Source organism: Sander lucioperca, chromosome 5 (genome assembly GCF_008315115.2).
Source record: "Sander lucioperca isolate FBNREF2018 chromosome 5, SLUC_FBN_1.2, whole genome shotgun sequence".
Taxonomy (NCBI): domain Eukaryota; kingdom Metazoa; phylum Chordata; class Actinopteri; order Perciformes; family Percidae; genus Sander; species Sander lucioperca.
In genome coordinates this window covers 42,596,409-42,608,361 of record NC_050177.1, presented here as the reverse complement: position 1 = coordinate 42,608,361, position 11,953 = coordinate 42,596,409, and the positions used below count along the sequence as shown (strand labels likewise).

The 11,953-nt window shown below is 38.8% G+C and overlaps 2 protein-coding genes across 2 annotated transcripts; both read left to right on the top strand.

Moving 5' to 3' along the window:
- Window positions 1-1,771: 1,771 nt before the first annotated feature.
- On the top strand, window positions 1,772-3,359 carry LOC116038882. Its single transcript, XM_031283575.2, has 4 exons — window positions 1,772-1,851; window positions 2,193-2,279; window positions 2,419-2,559; window positions 2,672-3,359. Exons 1-4 carry the CDS (start codon window positions 1,845-1,847, stop codon window positions 3,103-3,105), a joined length of 669 nt encoding a protein of 222 aa, XP_031139435.1. The 5' UTR covers window positions 1,772-1,844; the 3' UTR covers window positions 3,106-3,359.
- A 2,816-nt stretch (window positions 3,360-6,175) lies between these two features.
- LOC116038881 (complement C1q-like protein 4) lies at window positions 6,176-7,644 on the top strand. Its single transcript, XM_031283574.2, has 4 exons — window positions 6,176-6,246; window positions 6,372-6,479; window positions 6,557-6,697; window positions 6,844-7,644. The coding sequence occupies exons 1-4, from the start codon at window positions 6,240-6,242 to the stop codon at window positions 7,266-7,268; spliced, it is 681 nt and encodes a 226-aa protein (XP_031139434.1). The 5' UTR covers window positions 6,176-6,239; the 3' UTR covers window positions 7,269-7,644.
- The last annotated feature ends 4,309 nt before the right edge of the window (window positions 7,645-11,953 follow it).

The following is an 11,953-nucleotide window of genomic DNA, read 5'->3' as shown; positions in this document are numbered from 1 at the left end:
TTCTTATGTGACTAAAGCAACCACAGTACTGCTTCTCTTATCTTTGATCCCCACACTTAGGTGACCAGTGGATGCTTTTTAGTCCATATATTCCCACATGGATTTGCAGAAAAAAACTATTTGACCTTCATTGGTCTTTTGCAGAGTCCTGCTTTGCGTTCAAAGATTTACTTTGACTCAAATTCTCACTTCCTCACTCGTTGCTTTCTCCGAGGAAACGTTTGCGTGTCTTTTCTTTCTTGATCCAAACACTCATAAGCATAGCCTTCCTTTGTGCGAGTAAACTCAAGTAATTCAACACTATTCACAGGAGGACAGAAACTCTCATTTTACAGGTGGGGGCAACAGCTTGTTGTGTCCTGCCCTGATTGAAAGTTAGACAAATTAGAGAGATATAATAGACACACTTGATGACATGGCTTATGGGTTGAAAATGTTTATCCTTAATTGGGGATTTACAAAATCTGGTATAGAAAACAATAATGCAATGTCAGTGTTTAACATGCAGTGGATTGGTGTGATGGACACAAATATCAATCTGATCAACTATAACTATCTTGGTATGCCCTTTTTTTAAAGAGGTGAATGTAAACAAATCGCAGTATTTTCAGCACTGCACAATAACGGGTCACTCTATCTTTGATGCACAATATTGCATTGTATGCACATGCAAACACAGAGGAAGACATCGTGTACTGATGGGAACGCTAAACCAGGTGGCCAACTTGCCTCAGAGGATAGATGATACCTGACCTACATCTACAAAACAAAGCCCTGAAGAGTGTGTGTGTGTGTGTGTGTGTGTGTGTGTGTGTGTTTGTTATGAAGCATTGTGTTTTAATTTCCACAATGGCACACTGGAGAGTAAAAAGACTACTCTATTGATTTAGTATTGCACTCCAATGACATTGTTGGACTCACGGTGGCCAGATATAAACTATATTTTGTCTTCCTTGTCAAAACCTGGCTCCTTCATTACCCACAATGCAACTCAACCACACCAGTTCTTTCAAAGATTCAGGTTGGGGTGTTATGCTGGTAGTTGTAGCTTCCTCTGGAGCCACAGAAGGCTTTACACAATTTTGTTTCACATATCGTCAGCAGAAACCTTGTATCCCCATATTTTGTCATTTTAATTTTTTTTTCATAAATCAATGCTATTGGGTACCCTTTATGTCTGTCTGTGGGTTTAACATATTTAAGCAGTGATGAGGCAATTTGTCTGTCTTTGTCTGAGGTAAATAGCTCAATCGAATGTTTTTAAATTAGCCCTTTTTCATTTTCTGAAAACAATGGTTTTGGACATACAAGGTTTTTACCCAACAGCAATGGTGCAATCATTAGACTAAGGACAACATGGAGCTGAGTGTTTAAATTTCCAATGTATGCAAACAAATGTCAGCAAAGACTGGATATTAGCTTATTAAGGCGGGCATATAAAAAAAGATACTTCCTGAGTACTGAACCTTGAGGAATACCATGCGTGCGACTACAAAAAATAATAATTGTATCTATGCAACTCTACGAACCATAATGCTTGGCTGCTGATGAGAAAACTGAACTCCACATACAGTACAGAGCACCCCATCTCAGGGCGAAAGGTGATACCTGGGTGTCATCAACAACAAAGCCGTGGAGGGTGTGTGTCTGCTTCAGTTATAAAGGAAAATAGGGTGGACAATAACAAACAAAAACAAGGAGGAGCGATTACAAAAGAGGAGGAATAAAAATGATAGGTAACAAGGGAGGGGCCCTCAGAAAAATATATATCCATGAATTTTGTCTCATGATCAGTCTACACACCTTCCATCCTTTTGAAACCATCATCATTTACCAGCGTCAACATGAGAGGTGAGTCTAGATACAAGTTGCAACTACAGTGAAATTGTCAGAGCTTCACAGGCAATGTGGCCTTCGAAATGTCTTTTCAACTGAAAGCTCAGACATAATGGAATTACTGTGGGTTAGAATAGAATTTTGGGAATAAAGTACAGTGTATTGGAGAATAATTGTGTGACTTGTTCAATGGATGGTCTTTTATTGAAGCTTACACTTCTGCACTTTAAAATAAGAAAAAGGACAGAAACAGCAGTAGTGTAAGTCACTTCATTGCCTGAGAAAAGGAATTGCAACTAATGCAAAGGTTTTTCTGGGTTTTATTGGTATGTACCTTTTTGTCTTTTTCCCCCTAGCTATTTTATTGCTGTGTCTGCTGCAATCAGCTTTCGGTCAGTATTCCTGGGACAGTAGTGCCTCCGCAACACCGCCAACATCCGGAGGTAAGAAATTGTTGAGGAAATAACTATTTTCCTCTTGTCAATACATAGTCACTGTGTCTGCACATATTCTCATCTGCCACCTAATGTATTAATATGTGTGTGTGTGTGTGTGTGTGTGTGTGTGTGTGTGTGTGTGCAGTGTGCCTTTCGGATCTGACATCATGTGGCTGCTGTCTGATGCAGAAGCAGGTGGAGAGGATGGAGAGCTTCTTTAACACTAGCGTTAACGCAATGAGCAAGGAGCTGAAAAAATCTAAAACAGCCCTCAACAATATTAGAGGTAAATGACACATGGGAGACAGTTCAGAGCATAATTAAAATATCTTAAAGAACAAAACTGATCCACTTTTTAGTCTTCTAGTCCGAAATATTCTTCTTCTCTGCATTTACAGAAAGCCGCAGTGCCTTCTCTGTCGCTCTCAACAATGCCAGACAATTGAGCTGCTTTGGCCCCTTCATCAACAAAACCGTCGTCATCTACAAACATGTCTTCATCAATCTGGGTGATGGCTACAGTGTGGAGACCGGTATCTTCACTGTTCCACGCTCTGGTGTCTACAGCGTCGCCCTCACTGCCTACAGTAAAGCTGTTTCTCCTTTTATCACCTTGGCCGTCTGCGCTGAACTGCAGGTGAACGGCCAGGTGGTGGCAGGAACAAGGGACATAAATAATGAAGACCTAGAGGACAGTGACACTTTTGTTGTGGCCATCCAACTGAAGGCTGGGGACAAGGTGGCTGTCAACCTGCCCATTGAATGTTTCCTCTGCGATGACAGCAGCCACTATAACATATTCACTGGTTTCCTGCTGTATGCTACTGACTAAGTTAGGAAAATGTAGCTGCTCTGGGATTTGTACCAACTGTACTGAGGAGGTTTGAGTCTGATATATTCCTGTAGTGACAGTTGTGCTTTGTAGCCCTTAATTTGAACCTCAACACTGATTAATGTCATACAGTGTGTAGAAAGTATCTGTGGAGCGTATCGTTGGTCTTGTAACTGCAAATCATGTGTGATATGTCTGTAAAATCACAACCAAATAAATCAGGATTTTAAACAAAATAGTAGAGTTATGAGGTTATTTTGTTGGAGAGTCAAAAGAGATTTTTTTTGACTTAGCATTGCAATCATATCAGATTTTGTGCAATACATACAGGGTCGTTCAATTAGAAACTGTCAATGAAAGGAAGAGTTATTGTGCTTACTATATAGGTACCTGTCAAATGTATATGAAAGCATATTTTGTGCTGCATGAGAGTATGTGTTGAGAGATGCTTATTTTCTGTATTTTGTGTTGTCCTTGTAAAACTGCGGACCGGACAGAGTCCAAAACAAATTTCCCTTCGGGGACAATAAAGTATATCTTATCTTATCTTATCTTATATCATATAATTGAACTCACGGTGGACAGATATAAACGTTAACGGTCAGGTGGTGGCTGCAGTCATCAAACAAAAAGGCCAGGACCTTAAAGACAGTGATGGTGTTGTTGTGGCTTTGGAACTGAAGGCTGGGGACCAGGTGGCGGTCAACCTGCTCAAAGGATGCCTCATCTGTGATCACAACAGCCACTTTAACTGGGTCCATGCTGTATTCCTCTGAACCAACTCAGATTGTTGAGTCTGTTCGATCAAATCTGACAGCCCTTAATCTGCATCTGATCTTTTGTACTATCATCCATCCCAACAATGCTGTGATTCTTATTTTGTTTGTTTTATTCCATCACGATTCACTACTCCTGCTGAGATCACGTCAATTTTTTAATTAAACAATAGGTTTGTTGATTTTTCTCTTTTTAGACAAGAAATTGTAGAAGAAAAAGTATTACATGAAAAACTACAGGCAACAAAACACTAACATACGTCGAAAACCACATAAAACAAATTTAATAAATGCATAAAAAAAGAAACATCTTAAACAAAACTACACAGAGTCATAATAGTATGAAACTAAATTAAATTATCTTTTACAGTGGTCTGATCCAACAGGATAAAACATATTTGGGAAATATTTTAGATGAAACACTGTGTCACAAGCAATCAGTGTCGCGCTACCACCCCCAACCAGGTTGAGTTCCCCTCATTAGCCAGTATTTCACCCACTTTGCTCAACAAAATCCAAAAACCTTTGGAAAGTGTCTTTTTTATCCTCAGCAAGGCAAGACAACATTTCCTTAAGCCATTGGCTAATTAAAGGCCTGTTCACGCTTGCAATAGGCACATATCTATGAGTGTTTGTACATTGTTCTTTATATGAGGATTGGTTGGTTACAATCCCAGGATGAAAACTTTGGGATGGAGAGGTACATTTACTGGCACTATTTGAGATATTACATGGAATACCTCCTTTCAAAAATCTTTAATTTCTTCACAGCCTGAAAGCCAGGTCTTTATTCCACCTTTGTCCTGTCTGTTTGACGTCTTTGTTATTGTAACAGATGTTAATCTTTAAAAACGAATGAAGAAAGTTGTGATAGAAATATGAATTTGACAAATCACTGTACCTGAAACCTACTAGTGAAATAAACCAGACTTTTAAACAAACTAGTTGGCATTGTGAGTCAGTTTGTTTCAATCGCCACTAAAGAAACTGAAGATACAAAAGTGAATTCTACATTAGAGATGTTGTTGACAAAGTCAATCTCAACCACATTATGAGACATTTAATTGAAGCCCTTAAGTTACAGTTTTAAATACCCTTACAGTAAGGGTATTTAAAAGTAAGGGCCGTACTCATAGAAACTGAAGATAAATGGAAGCCATATTATCCAGACGGATAAAATACAAGCCATAATGATAGTAATAATACTTGTGACTGCAATTACAAACATATTGTTAAATCTTTATTTAAAGACTATAGTCCAACTTTAAATAAACTATACTGTTTTTGAACGTCTCTTATTCTGTACATTATTCTGGGCACAAACCCTATCTGTAATGAAAGCAGTGAAGAAAGTGTCAGGATGAAATTAAATGTTACCTTTAACACATCTATAGATTTCGACCTTTTATAAAGCCATTTTGAACATACTAGTATCATTATTTAACGCTGCAACATGACCTGGTACTCCCAAAAGCATAATCTTGAGCAGATGATTGAACTCATTACTTTATTACTGATGTAAGTAAGTAAGTAAAGTTTATTTGTACAGCACCTTTCACAGATAAAAATCACAAAGTGCTTCACAATAAAATGTAATACAATACAACAAATTAAAATACAAGAACATTAAATACAAATAGAAAACATAACAAACAACCATAAAATCCCCTTGACAAACTAAAAGCCTGCTTGAATAGCAGAGTCTTCAATTGCTTTTTAAAAGATTCGACAGAATTCACACATCATAGAGAGAGAGGCAAGACATTCCACAGCCTAGGAGCCACTGCTTGGAATGATCGATCCCATCTAGTTTTAAATTGAGTGCGGGGAACCACTAATAGCCTCTGACCTAATGACCTCAGACTACGGGTGGGAGTATGAAGCTGTATCCTTCAACCAGTATATCACATTAGATGAAGTAGTATATCTTTACAGAATGATGGCCTGAGACCATAAAGCTAATTTGTGGCTTTTTCATGTTAAGAAAAAATTATCAGCACAGCATATAAAATCGTTCATCATGCAGCTCTTCAAACTGTATGCTCGTCTGCTGAGGAGACTGCACAGATAGCTCTTTCCAGATGATAGGTGATACCTGGCCTGTAACAAAGCACACAAAGACCTACAGGGTGTGTGCGGTTTTAGAAAGAGAGAGCACCTGGTAAACATTCCCCCTTTATACAGATATAAAGGCAAATAGGGCGGACGATTAAAAACAACAAAAACAAGGAGGAGCGATGACAGAAGAGGAGGAATAAAACTTAGAGGTAAGGGAGGGGCCCTGAGAAAAATATATATCCATGACATTTCCTCTACTGATCAGTCGATCACACCCTCCATCCTTCTGAAACCGTCAACATGAGAGGTGAGACTTAATACATTCACAGAGGTAGTAATAGGTCAGATATGCAACATTACAGTAACAGGCAACTAATGTGAAGCTCTTTTTGAGTTAAGTGCTACCTGCCTTTGCTCTTTTTTTACCCCCAGCTATTGTACTGATGTGTCTGCTGCATGCAGCCATTGCCATTGAACCTACATATCCATGGAATGGAATTGGCGGCCAAACACCGAGTCCATTCCCCAACACAGGCGGTGGTAAGGAATTGTGGGTGCCTAATCAGTGTCAGCATATATTATTTTCTGCAAGTGTATTTATGTATGTTTGTGTTTAGCCTGTGCGACGGACGAGGGTTCTTGTAGATGCTGTGTGATGCTTAAAGAGATAAACAGGCTGAGGACGTACTTTAACACGACCATGAATAATTTGGAGAAGGAATATTCACAAACAGCGCAAAGTCTCGACAATATCGAAGGTGAGTTACGCTAAGCAGAAAAGAGTGCAAATTCTAAAAGCATCTGAAAGAACAAAACATACACACACACACACACTTTAGACTTGTCTTTATGTTAATGAGACCACAATGACTACTTTTTTAACGTCTTCCCTTTGCATCTCCAGCCAGCTACACTGCCGTCTCTGTCGCTCTATTCAATGAGTTTAAGTGTCTCGGCCCCAACCCATACAACACCATCGTCATCTACAAACATGTCTTCATTAATCTGGGTAATGGCTACAGTGTGGACACCGGTATCTTCACTGTTCCACGCTCTGGTGTCTACAGCCTCGCCCTCACTGTCTACAGTGACTCTGGTTCTCCTGGTAGCAAGTTGGCCGCCTGCGCTGGTCTGCTGCTGAACGGCCAATTGGTGGCAGCAACCAGAGAAATAAATATGGAAGACCAAGAGGACAGTGCCACTATTGTTGTTGCCCTCCACCTGACAGCTGGGGACAAGGTGGCGGTGAACCTGCCCATTGGATGTTTCCTTTGCGATGACAGCAGCCACTATAACACTTTCAGTGCTTTTCTGCTTTATCCTGAATAAGTTAGGGAAGCATAGTGCACTGTTTATTGTACCAACTCTTGCCCTATACTAACAAGTTTAGAGTCTGCTAGAAGAAACCATTCTGTGGTGCCTTGAAGCCCTCATCTCAATTTGCTCTTTTTGAGGGAAGACAGTTTTTTTAATCCATCACATCTGGATTCAACCTATGCAATTTGAATATCTTTCTTCTGCAACAGCTTATTTTTTTTCTTGCTAAAATTATGTCTTGTAATGATTTACCAAGAGTTACACCCATGCACCTGTAAAATGACAAGCAAATAAATCAGGATTTTGAACAAAGCAATTGGTATTATAGTTGATTTTGTTTCATCTGATGTGTGATTAGTGTCTATTCTTGATCTAGTTTTAGAATAGAAAAGACTCTCAGTTTGGCTCAGATCAATTTGGTCCAACAGTGTTATAATAGTGCAATTCCAAAACTGTGGAGCAATCCTTAAAGGGAAAGGATATGCAATTACCAAGTATTTTTTTTCTTCAAATTTGATAAAAATCTATGAAAGTTATTGATTTACATTTGCAAATTGTTTATAATACACAGTTACCTAAATACAGTGAAAACAAGCTGTTCATTGACATATTGGTGTCTTTACTTTTTGAAGTAAAGACTTCAAAAACTTGAAACTTTTTAAGTTGATATTAGCATTCTTTTGGAGTTGTGTTTCTGCTGGCCATCTTGTTAATGTCATTCCTATATATATATATATATATATATATATATATATATATATATATATATATATATATAAATAAATAGTGCAATGCATACAACATACAAACTAAAAAAGCATAACAAGCAAACAATACAAAGAATGAAACAGGTAAGGAGTGTGTGTTTGTGTGCGTGTGTGTGTGTGTGTGTGTGTGTGTGTGTGTGTGTGTGTGTGTGTGTGTGTGAAGCCCCTACTCAAACAAAAACATGAGTTAAGGTATGCAGGTGTTTACGTATACAGGTATGAAGGCAAAAAGGGTGGACTGCAGGGGAAACAGGGAGGAGCTACAGAATAAAATTAATGGTAAATATACGTATATATACAATTTATAGGTGTTACTATTAGACCTTTCTTGGGTATAATTCAAGTTCAAGTTTAAGTTCAAGTTTATTGTCATGTGCATTTAAAAGTACAGAGAGAATGCAATGAAATGTGCTTTGCCCTGACCCTCTCTTCTCATAAAAACTATAAATATATAAATGTTAAATAAAATATAATAAAATGACCTGAATGAAGTAGTACAATCTAATATGTTGTAGCACCCTAAAAACTATCGTAGCCATAACATAAGTAAAATCACTATGTAGGATAACATACTGTACATTTCTGTGAATTACTTTTAGGCAAACACGAGGAATGCACACACACTTTGTGTAGCCACTATCGACATCAAGTCATCAAGTTTGCTGACGACACAGCTGTGGTGGGCCTAAGCAAAGACAACAATGAAAAGGCCTACCTGAAAGAAGTAGAGGACCTGACCCTCTGGTGTCAGAACAACAGCCTGTTAATAAATGTCAGCAAGACTAAAGAGATGATAGTGGGCTTTGGGAAGAAGCATGGAAGGAACTACACCACTCGTAATATCAACAGGTTCTCAGAGGAGAGGGTGGATAGGTTCAAGTACCTTAGTGTCCACATCACCGAGGGTCTGACCTGGCCGCTGCATATTGACTCAGTGGTGAGAAAGGCAAGGCAATGGCTGTTTCATCACAGACGCCTGAGGAAATTGCGGGTATCCCCTCAAATACTGAGGAATTTCTACTCCTGCATCATTGAGAGCAACCAGACAGGGAACATTACTGCCTGGTAAGAAAACAGCACAGAACAGGACTGCATGGCCCTGCAGAGAGTGGTTTGTTTGGCCTAACATACAATAGGTGGTGCCTAGTCTACATCCTTGACGTTTCACTTCCGGGATTGCTCCAGTACCGCAGGAAATTCTGCCAGATGCATGTCTTTTCGTCAGACAGCTAGCTAGACTATCTGTCCAATCTGAGTTTTCTCTCGCACAACTAAAACGTACACGTTCCACCAAAACAAGTTCTTCCCGAGGCTATTTTGTAGCTTAGCGCCACCTATGACGATTGTGATAAATGCCAATAAACCAGAGCATGTTACCTCCCATCCTGGAATGCTGCGTGGTATAGCCAGACCCTCCTCCGCAGCGGTGGAGGAAGGTCTGGCAAAGCGAGACTAGGTGGTGCCCTACCCTGCCTAAAGGGTATTTACACCAGGTGTAGCAAGAAAAAGGCTAGGAGAATCTTTAAAGATCCAAACCACCCGGTTAATAGCCTTTTCCCACTGTTGAGGTCAGGAAGAAGGTGCCAGATACAGCAGGCCAGCACTGAGAGGCACAGGAGGAGCTTCTACCCTCAGGCCATTACACCCGAATTAGTTGACTTTACTAGAATTTGCGTGGAAACCAAAGTTTTTACACAAGGTGAAACTTAACAGGTCAAGTTGTATTAACACAGAGCGGTAAGTTGATGCAGTCAACAAATCAAGTTTACATTAGTGGTCATTATTAAAAATCATTAGTAAACATAAATAATGTTTTTCTGGAGTCATGTCTAAAATAAGCATGTTAAGGAAAAGCTTTAGTGCGTAACTTTTTTATAGTAATGAACGTCCGTTACATTCAAGCCATTGCCATATGAGTTGATACAAAGCTAATTAAGACTATCAGCTCCACACAACTCTCTCTGTATTTCTCAGTATGGCTACGTTCAGAAACTGCAGCTGTCGTCCGGCAACTTTCGCGCGCAGAAAATTGAGTGAAGATAATTACCTCTTCTCATTTATTTATTTTTTTATCCTCCGTGTCCTCCTTGCATACTAGCAACTGTGTTATTACTTAGAATTCCTTATGGGGGACACAGAAACTACGTACTAAAACTTTAAACATGCAAGGAAACATAACAAATATAAAACATTAGGCTATTATCACTACTAATTAAATCATTTGTTCATATAAATATTGTTTTTCCTTTATGACACTATGATTTTATTATAATGTGTTCAATACATTTTATCCAATAAGAAATAGTAGGTATAACAACACACACATAACATTGTAATTTTCCAATGTATTGTACTGCGTGGAACTTCCACTCAGGAATAAGAGCTATTAGTTTCCAATGCTCACTGCCCAGATGCCATCAGTCCCCACCCGGGTCTCGGTCATGGTACAACAATAAATGTAGATAAACATGAACATTAAATCAACCATACACAACTAAAACCCAGGTAACATAAATGCACACCCAACAAATTATTAGAACATTATTAAAACACAATTTAACTAGGACAGAAACTGTTCAAAACATATTCTTTTCCATAAGCCTTTGCACCGCTTCAGCAAAGAACAGTTCAAATGAGTTTGATGTGTTTTATGATAAATGATGCACAAGTTGAAGGAATTGATGGGTAATGATTGATTGATTGATTGATTGATTGATTGATTGATTGATTGATTGATTGATTGATTGTTATAGAACAATATTTCCTTGTTTGCTGTTATCACAATGCTTTATGGTCATTTCTGTATTTTGTCAGCTTGATCAAATGTGCAAGCCGAGTTTGTGGCAAAGGAAAGGGTTATCACTTCAATACTTATATACTACATGAAAGAAAGAAGTGGCAGGAGTATTCCTTCAACCACCGGTGCTCATGGAAGGGAATTCAATTCACAAAAAGGAAGAAGAATTATGACCAAGAAAGTCGTAAAAAATCATGTCCAGGGACTCAAGGTTGGTAACAAAAAGTGATAAAAAGGCCTTTAATAAATAGGGCGAGACATTAAAAATACACCAACGCATGTTGGCTTGACCCTTCCTAAGGGTGTAGTGACACAAAGGGAACATCAAAGTGATTATAGCTTGCAGGTGTGTAAAGGTGAGAGTATGACCAAACACCACAAACCCAATACACAACACATGGTACAAAATGCAGCACTCAGGCCACCATATTCAATCAAGCAAAATACAGAGTCCAGCCAACAAACAATGGCAACATTTTCTTCAGTGTTTTTAGAAACAAAAACAGCTTATCAAGAGGTTTGAATTACAAAAAAATATACTACATATTGAGCTTTGATAAGGTCAGAAAAAAGTGAAAGGAAATAATGAAATGCATATATTTTGCAATTGTGATCACTTCTTTTACACATACAGCAGTGGGTTCTGTAGGACCAGACAATGAGGAAGCAAGGAATGTTCCTTGTAGGAAAAGCTCAAACCTCAGAGAGAAATCTTATTTTTTATTTATCTCTAACTTGTTGGGTATTTCCCTGACTGGCCACTTGCTGACGACTGGCTTCATCACAGGGAACAGGCACATTTTCACCTACATATCAAATAATCTCAGAAATATGACCGCTCTTTTATTATGTAGTAATTCAAAGCTCTGGTTTGAAATCACATCTGAGGTCAGGGACACAACTTGCTATCATGTGAATCATCTCAAGGACTGGAGGTCTGTTTTGAAGTGATGTGTGCAAAGCAGATATAAAACACCTGATACAACCTGGCCTCCATCTAGCAGATAAAACCATGTGAAGAACCAGGTCAGTTGACTTGGGACTCAACACACGCACGTGGTTATAATAAAAAAAACACACAAACAATGCACTGTCCCTGGAGCTAAGACAACTTTAAAGGTAACTGTCAACAC

What these genes read in the sequence shown, in the direction of transcription:
- LOC116038882 (XM_031283575.2), top strand. An exon ending in AACACCGCCAACATCCGGAG is followed by an intron (nt 2,280 to 2,418) that starts GTAAGAAATTGT and finishes GTGTGTGTGCAG; the next exon opens with TGTGCCTTTCGGATCTGACA. An exon ending in AGCCCTCAACAATATTAGAG is followed by an intron (nt 2,560 to 2,671) that starts GTAAATGACACA and finishes CTGCATTTACAG; the next exon opens with AAAGCCGCAGTGCCTTCTCT.
- LOC116038881 (XM_031283574.2), top strand. An exon ending in ATTCCCCAACACAGGCGGTG is followed by an intron (nt 6,480 to 6,556) that starts GTAAGGAATTGT and finishes GTTTGTGTTTAG; the next exon opens with CCTGTGCGACGGACGAGGGT. An exon ending in AAGTCTCGACAATATCGAAG is followed by an intron (nt 6,698 to 6,843) that starts GTGAGTTACGCT and finishes TTGCATCTCCAG; the next exon opens with CCAGCTACACTGCCGTCTCT.